The sequence below is a fragment of the Chiroxiphia lanceolata genome, chromosome 11 (genome assembly GCF_009829145.1).
Source record: "Chiroxiphia lanceolata isolate bChiLan1 chromosome 11, bChiLan1.pri, whole genome shotgun sequence".
NCBI lineage: Eukaryota > Metazoa > Chordata > Aves > Passeriformes > Pipridae > Chiroxiphia > Chiroxiphia lanceolata.
The window spans coordinates 17,833,371-17,850,000 of NC_045647.1; the positions used below are offsets into that span (position 1 = coordinate 17,833,371).

The following is a 16,630-nucleotide window of genomic DNA, read 5'->3' on the forward strand; positions in this document are numbered from 1 at the left end:
GGAATCTGGGCGGGCTCTCGGACCCGAGCGGGCGGGCGGGGCGGGGCGGGCTCTAGGGTTCGGGCGGGCGGGCTGTAGGACCGCTGGGGGGGCGGGCTCTGTACCCGGGGCGGGCTGTAGGACAGGGGCGGGCGGGCTGTAGGACGGGGGCGGGCTGTGTGGGGCGGGCTCTGTACCGGGGATGGGCTGTAGGACGGGGGCGGGCTGTGTGGGGCGGGCTGTGGGACGGGGGCGGGCTCTGTGCCCGGGGCGGGCTGTAGGTCGGGGTCGGGCTGTGTGGGGCGGGCTCTGTGCCGGGGATGGGCTGTAGGCCGGGGGCGGGCTGTGTGGGGCGGGCTCTGTGCGGGGGCGGGGGGCAGGACGCGGGCGGGGCGGGGCCGCACGGCGGTGACGCGCCCGGCGCGCCAGGCGCTGACGTGTCGGTGCGGGCGCTGGCGCGGGACGCGGGGGGATGCGGGCGCTGATCCTCGTGGGCGGCTTCGGGACGCGGCTACGGCCGCTGACCCTGAGCCGGCCGAAGCCGCTGGTGGAGTTCTGCAACAAGGCGGTGCTGCTGCACCAGCTGGAGGCTCTCCGGCAGGTGGGGGTGCGGGGCGCGGGGGGTGCGGGGGCCGCCCCGCCGCCGGCTGACCCGCGCTCCCGCAGGCGGGCGTCAGCCATGTGGTGCTGGCGGTGAGCTACATGTCGGAGGCGCTGGAAGCCGCCATGCGGGAGCAGGAACAACGGGTAAGGGCCCTTCCGCCTCCCCCGGCCTCCCCCCGCAACCCAGCCCGCCCCCCCACTCACCCTGTGCCCGCAGCTCGGCATCCGCATCTCCATGTCCCACGAGAAGGAGCCGCTGGGCACAGGTAGGATGCATGTAGGGGCGGGGGCGGGCGGGATGGAGTGAGGCCCGGGGGCAGCGGGGTGGGTGCTGGGGATGGGTCTGGCAAGGCTGGGGACGCTGGGAGGCGGCACCGTGGGCAGCAGGGTGGGTATGAATGTGTAGGGCTGGGGGGCAACAGGGGCGGGACGGCATGGACAACAGCATGGGTATGGACAGCGTACGGATGGGAGGACCGGGAGCACCTGGAGGGGGATGCCAGGATGGACACGGGAAAGCGGGGCCAGCTGAGGATCCAGAGGGACTGGGGACTTTGCGGGGGCATGGTGGGACGGGCAGAGGCGGGGCCAGCAGGACCCGGGCACTGGGCTCACCGCATCCCCGCGGGGTTATTCCCGGCTGGGCAGCGGGGCCGCTGGCACTGGCACGGGACCTGCTGGCCGAGGACGGGGAGCCCTTCTTTGTCCTCAACAGCGACGTGATCTGCGAGTTCCCCTTTGAGGCGCTGGCCCGTTTCCACCGGCACCACGGCGGCGAGGGCTCGCTGGTGGTGACCCGCGTGGAGGAGCCGGCCAAGTACGGCGTGGTGGTGTGCGAGGCCGACACCGGCCGCATCTGCCGCTTCGTGGAGAAGCCGCGCGTCTTCGTGTCCAACAAGATCAATGCCGGGCTCTACATCTTTAACCCCGGCATCCTGCAGCGCATCCAGGTACAAGCCGGGGGCCTGGGCTGGGCCAGGCTGGGGGGCTGGGTCCCCTGCTCAGCCCTGCTCCCTGTCCCTGCAGCTGCGCCCCACCTCCATCGAGAAGGAGATCTTCCCGGCCATGGCGAAGGACGGGCAGCTCTATGCCATGGAGCTGCAGGGTAAGGCCCTGTGCACAGTGCAGGCAGCATCGGGGGGTCTTGCCTGCTCTGCCACCCCTGCTCTGGGGGTTGTCACCACGGCTCTGTCCCTGCAGGCTTCTGGATGGACATTGGGCAGCCAAAGGACTTCCTCACGGGCATGTGCATGTACCTGCAGGCGCTGCGGGCTCAGCACCCTGAGAAGCTGCACTCAGGGCCCGGTGTTGTAGGGAACGTGCTGGTGGTAAGTGCCAGCCCCCAGCACATCAGCCCCGGGCACATGTCATGGGCTCTCCGCGTGCCACTGCTCTCCTCACTGCCATCCTCGAGCTGTGCCTTCCTGTCCCCACGCTGGCCTAGTGGCCTGGGCTGTGCCAAGAGCTCTGTCTGCCCTCCCAACCCTGGCACAGCCCATCTTCCTTCCAGGACCCCAGCGCCAAGATTGGGGCAAACTGTGTCATCGGCCCTAACGTGACGATCGGGGCCGGCGTGGTGGTGGAGGACGGGGTGCGCATCAAACGCTGCACCGTGCTGGAGGGGGCCCGCATCCGCTCCCACTCCTGGCTGGAGTCCTGCATCGTGGGATGGAGCTGCTCTGTGGGCCAGTGGGTGAGGCCCTGGGTACCCCTGCAGGGTATTGAAGCTCAGCTCTTGCCCTCCCGCCTCCTCAGGCTGTGGCTGGAGGGATGTGCCGGCGCCTGTGGGCAGGAGTGGGAGCACAGCCCAGGGCCTGAGCCGGGCGGGTGTGATGGAGCCTCTCCGGGCAGGTGCGCATGGAGAACGTGACCGTGCTGGGTGAGGACGTCATCGTCAACGACGAGCTCTACCTCAACGGGGCCAATGTGCTGCCACACAAATCCATCGCCGAGTCCGTGCCAGAGCCGCGCATCATCATGTAGCAGAGCACCCTGCGGCCCCAGCCCTCCTTGGATTAAATATTTATATTTCCATTTACTGTTCAGCATTACCTGAGCATGGCCCAAACACCGGGTCGCTTGCCAGGGCTGGCCTGGCTTCCCCTCCCTGTGTCTCAAGGCACCACATAAGGAAGAATAATTTAATGTTGCATTTCACGAAGTCAGCCCCCAGCCAGGGGCAAGTTAACAGCCCGAACGCCCAGCCCAGCCCCACTGCCCTGGGGCTGCCACATGTTCCCAGCGCTGCTGCAGAGCCAAGGCCTCGGGCTCCCCTCCCTGAGAATGGCCCACGGGACAGAGAGGCTGCCAGGCGAGGGGACGCTGGCCTCTCCCACCCTGCAGCCCCCCACCCCACACTGCAGCCCCATGCTGGGTCCTGGCCCTCTGGGTGAGGGTCCCACGGCCCTGAGCAGGGCAAGCGTTTGGGGAGAAGCCAGCATGGGGTAGGGGGGCCACCCCCATCAGCTTGGGGGAGCCTGTGGGGCAGGGCTGGGCTCTACGAGCTGGCTGGCTTGGTGAAGTCATCCACCCCCGTGATGGTGGCCTTGCAGAAGAAGCAGTCCTTGTTGTTCATCAGGTGCTGGTTGATACAGGCTCTGGGACAGAGGAGGAAAGAGCATCAGCCCCCCACCCTCATGGCACAGGGGAGCTGGGGGCTGGCAATTGCCCTGGCAGGGGTCAGGCATGGGAGTTACTCACTTGCATGACTTGTGGGAGCAGGGCCTGAAGATGGCAGAGATGGGGTGTGCGTAGCAGATGGGGCACAGGTCCTCCTCACTGGTGGGCTGTGGGGGTCACCAGGCAGTTAATGTGGCAGACAAAGCCCTGTGTCTCAGGGCAGCTGTGCCAGAGCCGGGGCTTCTGCCGAGGATGGGGACAGGGCTGGGGGGAGGAGACACTCACCAGTGTGGTGGCAGCTGCCTGCTTGGACTCCTCACTCAGGTGGCTCAGCATCTTCTCCACCTTTGCCAGCTCCTCAGCACTGATATACTCTGTGTCTGGGGGGACAGAGTGGGTGTACATGGGGTGGATGGGACCCTCAGGCTGCCCTGAGGCATCTGGGTGATGAAGGGGGGGCTGCATCCCCTTGGGGACCAGCCAGGACAGGGATCCCCGTGCTGGGGACAGCAGGCTGGACATTGGGCACTGAGAGGGACAGAAATGCTGACAAGCAGGCAGTGGAGACATCCCCATCTAAAGTGTCCTGCTGGGGGATAAGGGTCAAGGATGCCTGTCCCCAGGACTAAAAGGGCCGGGACATGTTGCAGGGGACACAGACACCACCAGCAGCCCCGTTCCCAGCCCAGCTGTGGGCAGGTGGTGAGCACAGCCCAGCTCCCAGCGCAGTGCCGGCACTTACAGGTGTGCAGGGAGAAATGGCGCTTGTCCGTGGCCGGGGCAGCAGCTGCCAGGGCCGAGGGCTCAGCGTGGCCCAGCAGGTACTGGATGGAGCGCAGCTGGAAGCAGGGATCCGCCAGCAGCACCGCCGTCGCTCGCTCGGCCCTGCCAAGGGACACAGTCAGATCACAGACAGCACACCCTGCAGGCCCAGGCCACCCGGCTGCATCCCCAGCTGGTGGTCCCCCCGCTCCCTGGGAGCCAGGGAAACATGCCCAACTGCAGCCAAAGGGTAGCAGCCACCCTCCTCCTCCCCTGTCAGCCTCGACTGGGAGGCTCCGGCGATCGATATGGTGCATCAGCACTTGCTGAGGCTGCAGCCCTCACGCCCACAGAGCCTGGGGAGCTGCGGGGGCGGCTGGAGCTGCCAGCGCTGCCCCGGGTCACAGCCCCGCAGGGGAGAAGGGGAGATGTCCCACAGCAGCCTGACGCCGGGGGCTGTGGCCCCGTGCACCAAGGGGACAGCTCAGGGTGCCCCCAGGGCAAGCAGGTGCCCCCACAAGACAGGAGGGAGCAGTCGTGGCTCTTCCTGGCTTCAGTGGGGACAGGCAAGAGGGATGAAGGGCACCTTAATGGGTGTCTCCATCGGGCATCAGTGCCGTGGCCCGTTCATGGCCCTTGGCAAGAAGCAGAACTGGCTTCGTGGCCGGCCCAGGGGCAAGCCCAGCCACTCCAGTGGCAAGAGGGGCAGGAGGAGTGAGGGAACATCCAGTTGTCGCAGGCTGAGCCGGGGCGCAGGGGGTTAACAGCCCCTTGACTCGCAGCAGCCGCAGCCGCCAAATTAGCTTTTTGCTGCCCTAATGGAAACCAATTCCCCAGCTCTCCTCTTCCCACTAACCGCCTGGGCGCTGGATAATGACATTCCTGCGTGTCCTTCACCCTGTGGCCACCCCCTCTCCACCAGCAGCCCACGGCTCCCCCTCTGCCGTGGCGACCCTGCGGGGCTCGGCCATCCTGTTTGTTCACCCCATGGCTGAGGGTGCTGGGGGGTCCCCACCAGCTTGTGCAGGAGGTGGTCAGGATGCGCGCAGAGGGAAGGAGCACGGCCGGGAGATAAGGAGCACTGCGGGGAGTGACCGCCATCCCCACTCCCAGCCCGGGCGCAGGATGGAACACGAGGGGCTCCCAGAGGTGACGACGGGGTGGGTTTATTCCAGCATCCTCCCAGAGGCTGGGCAGTGGTGGAGCAGCCGCTTTACGGATCAGAGCCGGTCGCAGCTGCCGTTCTCCGGCGGGAGGGACGCGGCTGCTCACTGGTACGGCCGGAGCGGCCCTGAGCTCCCCCGGGGGACAAGCGACCACGCAGGGCTGCGCTCGCCCTGCCCACTCGCAGGGAGGGCCGGGGCCACCGCCGCGGCCACCACTCCCCGCGCCGGGGCCAATGGGATCCCGCCCGGCCCCCTCGCCGCGCACCGCCCGCGCCTAAATAAGGGCAGGCGCGGGACCGCGCTCCCGCAGCGCGCCCGGCTCCCGGGAGGTGCTGCCCGGGAGGGACCCGGACGGGGCTCCCCGAAGGCTGGAGCGCGGGGATGTGCCCCGGCGGCGCTGAGCGCTGAGAAACTTCGCACTCCAGGGATGCGCAGCTCCAGGAGGCAGCGAGGCGCCCACACAGAGCCCGACACGGAGCGCCTCAACCCCCCTGATGCGGATCGGCGGCTCCCGGCCGTCCCCCCGCAGCCCCCGGCCCGCCGGAGCACAGGTACGGGGCAGCCTCGGGTGAGCCGCGGCGGAGCCGGGCAGGGCGATGCCGCCCTTTAACTCTTTTCAAGCCTCACGGCTGGAATCGGGATCCTCCTTCGCGGGGTGCAAAGGGGCGTCTCTGGATGCTCGGTAGAGCCAAGGCAGCACCGGGGGAGAGCAGGGGGGACGGCGACACGCTTTCTCTCGCGTCTCATCGAGCCTGGCTGTGCTGCCAGGCTGCACAGAAGCTCCTGCCCGCCACAATGTCCCCACCGGTGACCGCAGACCCGCTCTGGCCGCGGGTGGCGAAGCTGCTGCTGCTGCTGCTCCAGCTGTGCGCCCCCGGCCGCGCTCCCCAAGCCTCCCCGCAGTCCCGCCTCTGCCCCTCCGCCTGCATCTGCACCTCCGACCTGCTGAGCTGCAGCCGGCAGACGCTGCAGCGAGTGCCCCAGGCACTGCCGTCCACCACCACCACGCTGGACCTCAGCCACAACGCCCTCACCCAACTCCACGACCGCTGGCTGGCCGCCCTCCCGCACCTCGAGGCCCTCCACATCAGTCACAACCAGATTCGGGACCTTTCTCCGCAGGCTTTCCACAATGCCTCCTACCTGCGGCACCTGGACATGTCCTCCAACCACCTGCACGCCGTGGAGACGCACTACTTCGAGGCGCTGGTGAGCTTGGAGGAGCTGCTGCTCTACAACAACCACATCAAGCGGGTGGATGAAAACGCCTTCTCCAAGCTGAGTGGTCTGCGGAAAGTCTACCTGAGCTGGAACAACCTGACCACCTTCCCCTTCCATGCGGTGCAGGGGCTGGGGATCTACAACCTCCGTACGCTGGATCTCTCCTCCAACTGCCTGAGCAGCATCCCTGTGGAGGTGCTGGTGGCTCTGCCCGAAAACATCGGGAACGGTTTGTACCTTCACAACAACCCCATCAGGTGCAGCTGCCCGCTCTACCTGATGCTCCAGCGCTGGAAGCAGCGAGGATTCAGCTCCGTGAAGGATTTCTTTGAGGAACACACCTGCAAGGTATCTGGCAACGTGCCCCGGTCCCTGATCAAGGTCCACAAATACAGCCCCATGTTTGAGAACTGCTTGGCAGGCCCTGGAGATGCGGACCTCTCGCCCTTCCAGGTGATGGTGGACCAGCCCATCCTGCTCACCTGTAACACCAGCCTGCCGTCCTCGGCCACTACCTACATGTGGATCTCCCCTCAACACGAGCCCATCAAACACCCGGGGAACAGCGATGGCTCCCTGGAGGTCTTTCGCAACGGCAGCCTGAGGATCGCTGTGGCCAAGCCCTGGCACTCAGGGGTCTACGTAGGCTTCACCAAGAGCACCCACAATTTCAGCAGGCTGTGTGAGTTCAATGTGACCGTCCAGTACCCCAAGCCGGCCGGGGAGACCTTCAACACAGGCCTCACGACTCTGCTGGGCTGCATCGTGACCCTGGTGCTGGTGATCATCTACCTGTACCTCACGCCGTGCCGCTGCCTGCGCTGCTGCAAGAAGCCAGCTCCGCTCAGCCCCCCGCAGGAGTGCAGTGCCCAGTCCTCCATCCTCAGCACCACCCCCCCTGCCACCGACGGGCCAAACCGCAGGGCCGGCACCAACAAGCACGTCGCCTTCCTCGAGCCCATCAGGGAGACGCAGAACGGCAAGATCCGCCTGGCCCTCGGTGAGGACTTCCCCGACCCCAAGCACCCCAAGGTCCTGCAGCTCAAGTCAGACACAGAGTCCATCAGTTCTGTCTTTTCTGACACCCCCATTGTGTCGTAGCGGGGCAGAGGTGGGAGAAAAACCAGGGCCTCATGACAGCTGGTCTCCATCGCTGCTAGAACAGGATTATTGGGCACCCCGAGTTCCTGGCTTGAGTCCGACCCATGGGAGTGATCATCATCACCCACAACCGCTTCAGCCATGAGCTCCTGGTGGGTTTTGGGTCACAGGCACATTGGTGCCCAGCAAGAGCTCCTTGCATAATCCACTGGCAACAGCCTCGTTAGCACAAGGGTAATGCTGATGAACCCAGCATGCTGGAGAAACCCCCCTTCTTTTGGGCACCCACCCTCCCTAATGGTGACACTGGGGCTGGGGATCTGCCACGTCCTCAGTCATGAGGTGCCCAACCTGACACCGCCACCACAGACCCCTAGGCCAAGGAATAGCTGTGACATGTGGGACACTGTCCTCACTCATGACAGGGCCTCTGGGGACGGCAATGCCACCGTTGTCTCCCAGCCTGTGCCAGTCCCTATCAGCATGCCATGGCTGGGAGCAGGGGGAGCATGACCCCATCACAAGGGGGGGGTACACAGCCTCTCCCCCAAACGTGGCCACGCAGGGGGGATGGAGCTCAGCGCCCACCCAGCCACGCAGCCAAGCAAACCTTACAAGCTTTTGCTTCCCGAGGAGCTGTAAATAGCGAAGGCAGGATTAGGTGACGCGACACAGCGCCCCGGCCCGCATTGCTCAGAGCTCCCCGTGCCACCAAGGACAATGAGGTCTCCACTGCGCCACGCTCCTGCGCTGCTTCTCCTTGAGGCGGACACTGCTCAAGCACAGCTATTTAGGCAGTAACCTAATCAGCCTATCGATAAATGTGAGTAATCCTCCCCTCTCCTGGGTCGTAATTCTCTAGTTCCATTGGAATAAAAATGCCTATTTTTTTAAGCTCACACTGGGCTGAGTGTCTCCTTGCCCTTGCAGCAGCGAGCAGCCACCCTGCAGCTCCCGGGCACAGCAGTGGGAGTCCGGGGTCTGAGTGAGCCCTGAATTCCTGCTGGCCTGGCACAAGGCTCACAGCCTCTGCTCCCATCAAATGGCGTTTGGGTGGCCTCGGCGAGGGGGTTAAATGTGCTGAGCAGGCCTGGGGCTGCTGCGAGAGGAGGCTTTTCCCTGGAGAGCAGGTCCCCAAAGTGATGCCTGGGAGATCAGGAGGGAGCAGCACTGACTGACACAAGGGCACATCCAGACCCCAAAAGGGATGAGCAGGGTTTAGATGCAGGGGAGAGGCACCGCTCAGGAGGGGACTTGGCCCTGCCTTTGTCTCAGTCCCAGTGTCCCCTGCCGATGGAGACCCCGACTCGCTGTAACCTGCGCTGCCTTTCCTGTCACCCAGCCTTGCATTGGCCTGGCATAGGGACTGGCTCTGCCCCCCAACACCTGCCTGATCCCACGGAGGGATAAGGGTATCCTACCCACTTGCTGGTCACCAGCATCCCACCCACAGCTGAAGCAGGAGCATGTGGCTGTCATGTGCAGCACAGGGGAGGCTGGGGTCACCCTGCAGGCAGGAGCACAGCTCAGACACAACGGGGACCAGGACCCTTCAAAGAACTGCACCCCAACCTGCAACCCCATCTTGGCTGAGCATCCCGGTCCCAAGAGCCGCTGGCAGCCCTGTGACTGGTGGGAGGGGAAGGTCCCTGTGGCACTGGGACAGCACTAGCACACAGCCTTCAACTTTTCCTGCCAGGAAACAAGCAGCTTTTTTCCCAGCAAAAACCCAACTGTGCCTAAAGCACTTGTCAGAAACCCCTCACCCATCTAAGGAGGGGACAGTGTTTGGAAGAGTAGCTATCCTGAGACAGCTGCAGCCTCCCAGCACTGCTCCTGACGCTGACCTTGCGCTCAGCTCCACACAATTCATGATCTGTGCCCCTGCAGCCCCCAAGGTGATGAGATGTGGAGCGACAGGCCCTGCCAGGCTGTGCCCTTGCTCCCCCACACCCAGCACTGCTGGCCCTGTCACCTCGTGTTAGCACAGCGTCCTGATTAGCCCAGGACACCGTGCTGGCCACACCAGGGGCTGCCAGGGGGTGACGAGGTGTCAGACAGAGAGGTGAGTGACACCTTGAGGGTGGAGATGAGGTGCTGCCACTCTCTGGCTTCGCACCCAGGCAGGGATCCATGGGAAGGATGGTTTCAATTTGACCTGGGAATGTCTGGGAAAGAGACCCAGGCAAGTGCACCCAGGTCTAAACCACACCAGGGCACTGCCCCAAGTGCCACCCATGCCTGCTGAGACAGTGCTAAGCCCATGCCAGAGCACTTACCACATCTAAGCACCACATCTTCCTCCAAAAGGAAAAGTGAAGTGCTGCTCCAGGCTCCAGCACCCAGATTGAGTGTTACCCACCCACTGTCTCCATCCTTGTCGGTCTCCTTGCAAACCTTCCCCTTCCCTGGCGCCAACAGCAGCTTCCCAGGCATTAGTGCTCCTGCAAACCTGCATCCTCAGCTGAGGGTAACAACTGAAGCTTAGGGAAAGCTCAGGCCAAGGAGTGTAAGAAAAGCTCTCAGGGACTCTCCAGGGAAACACCAGCCTGGAAAAGCCCAGGAGAGCCTGCAATTCTCCTATCCCTGCAGGAAGGCTGAGCCTTGCTCTGCTGGGAACAGCATATCTGAGGTCTGTATCAGTGCTGCCCCCGAGGGATCCCATTGCCTTTAACCACGAAAATCCTGCTGCTGCTTTTCACACCTTCCTGATGCTTAGAAAGGATCCCACACCACATGTCTGCTCCAATGAGCAGGGGAGGGCGGTTCAAACTGTTGAAGCAGTTCATTAACCAGCCTGAAAGGCAGAACATCTCAGCAAAGAAAAACATAGCTGGGAGCACAGCCTCTCTGACAGGCAGGAGTTGAGAAACCTAATGGATGTTCCCCGAGGAATACCCTGTCCTCTCTCAGCAGCCATCTGCACCATCACAGCCCTGGCTCCCACCAAACCACCCTCCTGCTCCTCGGCTCTGCAGGGTAAAGCAGTGGGTCAGCACAAAGCACAGCAGCCCCAGCACACAGGGACCTGTGCCAGCATGCATGGGGACAAGGACTAGCTTTGGGATAAGGATTAGCTTTGGGGACCAGCATTCAATGCTGACTCCTGTCTCCCCTGGCACTTCACACCTCAGCCAGGACAATGCGGGTGCACTGAATGCCAGTCCTGTCCTGTCCTCCTGCCACTGGGGCTGGACACATGATGAACATGGCTGGACCCGAATCCTTTCCTTGTGATGCTCACAGTTTTCCAAAGAGCTCAAAGCAGCAAAGCCTGGTGCTGGCCAGCACAATGCCTGCTCCTGACTCCCAATGTGTGCCCGACAGCCTTGAGAGGCTGGGAGGGCCGAGCCCTGGCAGTCCCACTGCTCAGGACACAGCATTTGGAGCTGGCAGCTTGTAAAAACTGCAAGACCAGACTCCTTTTTTAACCATGAAACCTATGTCTGAGCTAGTCATTCTTCCATGCTCTTGCTCACACTCGCCTCAATATGTTACACACTGCAAGACTGGGGTACCACTCATCTTCTGAGACTTCAGAGCAAGGTAGCAAGGACTCCTTTAGACTAAATGGTCCATGAAATGTCTGCTCCTGCCCCTCCTTCCACCACAGCTCACTCACCAACACATGTTGAAGGAGTATTAGTGTTTAATTGATCGGTAATTACAGGGTCCTACAGGATTGCAGAGAACTACCATGTCCACAGCAACCAGCCAAATCCCCAGGGTCCCAGCAGTGCTTGAGCACATAGGTACGTGGCTGTTTGGGAACCTGCAGACTAGGATCTCCTGACCTCTCCAGCAGAGGTGATCCCAAAACCATCTGGCAACTGAGCAGAATCTGCTTAGTCTGCCTCCAAGGTGCCTCCAACCCTCACCCTGAGAGCATCATGCCCCTGCCTCTGAGCGGGTGGTGTCCATGGGGCAGGGGGGAAGCACGAGGTGTCCATGGGGCATGGGAGAAGCATGAGGTGTCCATGGGGCATGGGGGAAGCCTGAGGAGCAGAGCAGTGGCCAAGCCCTGGCACAACACTGCTCATCCTCAGCCCAGGATGGCCACTCACTTCCCACAAAGGCCATTCTAACCTATATGCCCAGCCCTAATTACAGTGGGCCCTCACACACAGGGGACCACAGCCTCACCTTCTGGCCTCACCCCTTCCCCTGCGCTCGCTCCTGCCAGGATCCTGACACCAGCTCTGGCCAACACTGCTCCATTAGCTCACTCTGAAGGAGGCTTAATAGAAAATCTGCTCAATTATTTAGCAAGCAGACAAACAGGGGGATGATACTGGCTGGAGGCAGCCAGGGTCTGTGGTGTGGATTCAGCCCAGCTCCCGGCTCAGCCTGCCAGATCCTACTTTCCCTTTCCTCCCCACTCAGTCATTAGGGCCTGGCAAACAGGCAGCACATGGACATCTCTGCCTCCTCAGCCCTGCCAGCCACTGAGACTCCCCAAAGCAGTGCTGCCCAGTGCTGTCAGACCCGAGGGCTGGGAGGGGGGCACTGAAGCTTTGGCTCACCACAAGCAGCACCAGCCTGTCCTGCCCAACCCAGCAAGGAAATGCATCTCTGCTCTCTCAAAAGCACAGCCTCCTGCATCCAGGGACTACAGCAAACGATGGATCAACCATCTCACCACAGCCTGGCCTGGGCAATGCTCCCTTGCCTTGTGCTTAATGGCTCTGTTTGATGCCAGGAGTCCGTAGCAAGAGGACTTGATGCCTGGCTGAGTGTCCTGTGCTGGGAAAGGAGAAGCTGAGGCATCTGATTGCAGCCTGATAACGTGGCTGGATGAGTTGGCAGGGCCCTGATCCTCCTTACTCCCACCTTTCCCCATCAGAATGTTTTGGCCCCATAAATGGGACTTCATTCCTCCACTCCCAGAAGAGCTTGCAGCACCTTCCAACCAAGTACCTGGTACAGTGTCTGCTTACTGGGTTGGAGGCGACCAGAAAAAACACAGCCAAGCCAAGGAAGTCTCCCGAGGTCCCTCATTCTCTGGGGCACAGCCTTCTCACAGGGAACCAGCCAGGGTAACAGCTAGTGTCCCTGGTAATTCCCACAGGGACATTCCTGCAAACGTGGGTTGGAAAAACTTCTCTGTTAATGATTTCTGGCAATCTGGGACCTGGGAGAGATTTCTACCTGCTTCCAGCACTGCCTGGGCAGAGTGTTTCTGGGAAAGGACAAAAGCTCATCCCATTATCCTGCTTGCTGCTGAGAGGAAGGGAGAAAGGAAAAGGAAAGGAAAAAGGAAAGCTGTCTCCACATGAGTTCACACAAACGGATCTGCTCTGGAGGGCCTGGTTACATATGGGACCCTTTAAATCACTTCAGTTCCTCCTTGCAGCAACACAACCCATAGCAATCACCTTCCATGGGAATGTACAGACCCGAGGAAGGTTTGAATTCTCCTTTTCCATTCCACAGACCATCCTTTTACTCACGCACCTGGAGACAGATGCTTCCCATTGCTGTGCTCTGGGCCATCCCTGTGCTCCATCACTGACATATCATCTCCCTGGCTTTGGGGCAACTGTCATCCCAGCTGCACCACCCAGGCTTCAGCACCCCGTGGTGATGGTGCTTTGCAAACAGGATCAAAACAGGGCTGAGCCCCCCAGGAATGCAAAGGCAGCAGAAAAGCCTCAGTGGTTGCTCTCACACCTGCTGGTTTTCTCCATCCCACCTCTCTTTGCCATTTCACAATGTGCCTGCATGGAGTAGAATTGCTCTGTCAGTGGGGTGCAACACCCAGTTCTCAATTCAGAGTGTTGCAAACAGGGTGGGGGGTTCAGTTTTTCCTTCCATGTGAGGCACTCTGCCTTTGGCCATGCTGGTCTCTGCCTCCAGACTGCCCATCCCCTCTGTTTAGGTATCAGCAGAGGGTCTCCAAGCCACCAGCCTCAGTTCTTTTGCCTTGATTGACCTCAATGGTTCCCCTGCAACGTTTGCTTGCCTTTTATAGATCACTGATGCATCAAACCTCAGGTTTAGTGCATGGTTTTGCAAAATCACAGACAAGCATTTTGGTTTATAGATATTTTTTCCTGGGCTTCCTCCTGTTCCACCTTGTGTTCCTCCTGCTCAGTTAGGTCCACCTTAAGGACACAATGCTTTTCATGCATCATTCCCCTATTTTGTATTTATTTCTGCTTTCCAGTGCCCAGGGAGGTAACTGCAAAGCCTTTGAACATCAGTCAGAGACCTGCACAGTGCCTCTGGTTTGTGACTGCACAGCCCAAGGCATGGAGGATGCTGCTGGTAGACAGGGGACAATGGCTGCCCAGGCTTCACAAAGCACAATTGGCTTTTCAAGGAAAGGACACAGTCTGGAAGCTTTCTGTCTCTCCAGGAGTCCCTGTAGGCTAGAAAGGATGTGACTGACATCACACCACCATGTCCCCAGAGCTCTTTAGAGTTTGCTAAACTGAGGGACATCCCTTTCCCATTTTGACCCTACAAGTGACCTGACCTGGGGCAGATGTTTAAGCGACAGAGTGTCAGGGAAGGACTTCTCATCCTGCCTGGCATGCAGGATAAAGCTTTATCACCTCCTTCCTTTCCTCCAGGAAGAAATGTCTAGTCGTGGTGTCAAATTCATGATTGCCCTTTCCACAGAGCAGAGTTCTGGGGGCGAGCAAAACTCACCCCTGTTCCCAGCCCAGAAAGGCCACTGATCAATGCTTGGCATTGTCACACTTAGGGCTGTAAGACTGGTGCAGCAGCCACGGGAGGCAGGTTATAATTAGATATATTTGTGTACATCTTTTGAGTCCTTGAGAGAAGAAGCTGAAAGACTGGCTGCAGGGCTGAGCTGCTCAGCCAGATGGGACTCTCCTCTCTGCAGAGCCAGAGATTATCGTGTTCTCCAACATGAAAACAAGCAGGATGTACAGCACAGACAGGAGAGTCCCATCTCCAACAGCAGCCTAAAGCACACAGTGACCAGGCAAGACACCTACGAATGACAATGGGAGACAGCAAAGGCAGGGCTGCAGAGTGTCAGAATAAGTCTATTTGCAGGACTTGGTACAAGCAGACACAGACACACATAAATGATCAGGTCAGCTGTGGCTTTGTCCAGCCACATCACTCCACCAGTGCTGCCTCTTTGAGTAACTCGCTACCATAAAGACAAGATTTGCTTCATCTTAAAATCAGAATCACCCAAATGCCTGGACAGGACTTGTCTCACCTTTGTGCCACAGATCTGGGCAGCCAGAGCACTCTGCACACATTCTGGTGCCTTCCTGAGATGGGCCCAGGGCAAAGAAGCTTTAATGAACCCCCTTCCAGCCATCCCTGCGTGCTGCAGCACTTCGCCTGTGCCACCACATCAGCACAGCTCTTTCACATACAGCAGCTCCAACAGCAGCTGTCCCATCCCACAGTGCCAGGCTCCATCCCGAGGAGGAGGGTGCTGCCAGAACAGCACCTCACAGGGACCCCTCACAAGGGTTTTCCATCAGCACAGCGAGGGGGTTTGCACCCAGCAGGAGCACTGGGATGCAGCTGCTGCAGGGGCACAAAGCTCTTTGGCTTCTACCTGCTCCACACACACCTCCCTCCATGCAGTCTCCATGCACCCACATCGTCCTGCAACACCTGCAACACCTCCCAACACCTCCCAACACCACTACTGCAGTGCCCAGAGCAGTGCCACACACCCTCTGCTTTGGAAGGCAAAAGCCACTCACCCCTGAACATCAGTGTCCACCAGCAGCCGGACCAGTATCCCCGTCACAGCCACAAGGATTGGGTAATGGTCCACGCTCTCCAGGCCTACGGAAGCAAAAGAGAAAGGTAAGAGCTGGTGCCACCACGTGACAGGCAGAGCAGGGCTGCACCACTACTGCCAGGCTTGGTGGTCCAGGAGGTGATCAGTCACCAGGCACCATGACAGGGGCTCTCTGGGGGGGTCATCAAGGACAGAGGGGTCTTCCCCACTAATGTGAACCCCAGACCCAGACACTGCTCTCATGATGGAGCACTCCTGCCTCTTCCAAACCTCAAGAGGAGAAGATGTCTGTCCTCTCCTAAGGAAAATGCAGCTGCTGTACAGGGAATATGGGATGTCCATAAGACAGCGTCTGGAGCCAGTGTCTGCTCACAGGCCCAGCTCAGCTGCCCACAGTCACCTCTCAAGGAAGAGGGCTGATGTTGCTGAGAACAGCTTCCCCCAACAGTTCAGTGCATCGATGCAGAGCCCAGCAAGCAAACCTGCTACCTGTGCCTGCTGCCTGTGCAGGGCTTTGAGCCTTTCAAACAGCTCCCACCCAACCTGTGCCAGACCAGTGTTTAGCAAGACACCTGCCCACCCACGCACACACAGCTGCCACTTCCACCAGGGACAGCCAGACCTGTGTGTCAGCTGCCTCACGAGTACAGGGATGCTGGAGGGAACCAGAGCTGCTGGACCAAGGAAGAGCACCAACGCTCACATCTGTCTGAAGGATTGACATGTCTTCTGAAGGCAGCACTTCTGCTGCAGCCTGTGGGACCAGACTGGCTTCCCAGTCAGGGATGTGGCATATCTGAGGCCTGATCCCATCCACCTCTGCGCCAACCTTCTTGCAAGCCATCCATCCCTTCCCAAGGGTGTGCTTCCAGAGAGGGACACAGGGTTAATGTGTGGACTCACCAGGCAGACGGAGGTTGACCACTCTGTCAAACAAGTTCCTTTCAGCTGTCACACGGTTCAGCACCTGGTTCAAAAGCTGTGTAGGGAAAAGAAGAGAGAGTTTGTATTTTCTGGATGGACTTTCTTGTAAGCAGCATCCGAAAAGCAAGTTTTGGGGCAGCATGTCCTTATAGTTTGGGCTCGTTGCCTGAGAGCTGGTGAATGCAGAGGGAGGCTCACAGCACACATCTAGCTTGGCTTTGGCATGGAACAAGGTGGCATCACACCACAGTGGTTGTACCAGACCAAAACCTCCCACAGAAGAGTCAGTCTGAGGTTAAGACACCTGAATATCAGCACCTTCCACTTAAATCTGAATTCCCACCTACAGAAGCCAGGCTACTTCTGCAGATAAAAGCTCCTGACAAGCAGAAACTACAATCCCCAGGACAGCCACAGCATGTGAAGAGTGAGCTGGCAGCTGTGGGCAAAAGCAGTGTCAGCAGGGTGAAGCACAGTCCAGGTCCTGCCCTGCCTGGAGCTGGCAGCAGGA

General features: G+C 60.4%; 3 protein-coding genes across 5 annotated transcripts in view; 2 read left to right on the forward strand and 1 right to left on the reverse strand.

The window, feature by feature from the left end:
• Nucleotides 1-373: 373 nt before the first annotated feature.
• On the forward strand, nt 374-2,620 carry GMPPB (GDP-mannose pyrophosphorylase B). Its single transcript, XM_032699553.1, has 8 exons — nt 374-580; nt 646-726; nt 800-848; nt 1,231-1,532; nt 1,609-1,687; nt 1,783-1,910; nt 2,093-2,275; nt 2,434-2,620. Exons 1-8 carry the CDS (start codon nt 452-454, stop codon nt 2,563-2,565), a joined length of 1,083 nt encoding a protein of 360 aa, XP_032555444.1. The 5' UTR covers nt 374-451; the 3' UTR covers nt 2,566-2,620.
• An 89-nt stretch (nt 2,621-2,709) lies between these two features.
• Nucleotides 2,710-16,630, reverse strand: part of RNF123 (ring finger protein 123) — a 56,561-nt gene continuing 42,640 nt past the window's right edge. For all 3 annotated transcript variants that reach the window (XM_032699530.1, XM_032699529.1, XM_032699528.1), the window contains exons 34-39: nt 16,099-16,174; nt 15,155-15,239; nt 3,944-4,086; nt 3,487-3,581; nt 3,283-3,368; nt 2,710-3,179 (exon numbers count right to left, since the gene is read on the reverse strand). In XM_032699530.1, coding sequence (XP_032555421.1) covers nt 3,080-3,179; nt 3,283-3,368; nt 3,487-3,581; nt 3,944-4,086; nt 15,155-15,239; nt 16,099-16,174 — 585 coding nt within the window. In that variant the 3' untranslated portion in view covers nt 2,710-3,079. The remainder of the gene's footprint in view (nt 3,180-3,282; nt 3,369-3,486; nt 3,582-3,943; nt 4,087-15,154; nt 15,240-16,098; nt 16,175-16,630) is intronic.
• On the forward strand, nt 5,448-8,341 carry AMIGO3 (adhesion molecule with Ig like domain 3). The gene has a single exon (XM_032699543.1). The coding sequence runs from the start codon at nt 5,805-5,807 to the stop codon at nt 7,449-7,451; it is 1,647 nt and encodes a 548-aa protein (XP_032555434.1). The 5' UTR covers nt 5,448-5,804; the 3' UTR covers nt 7,452-8,341.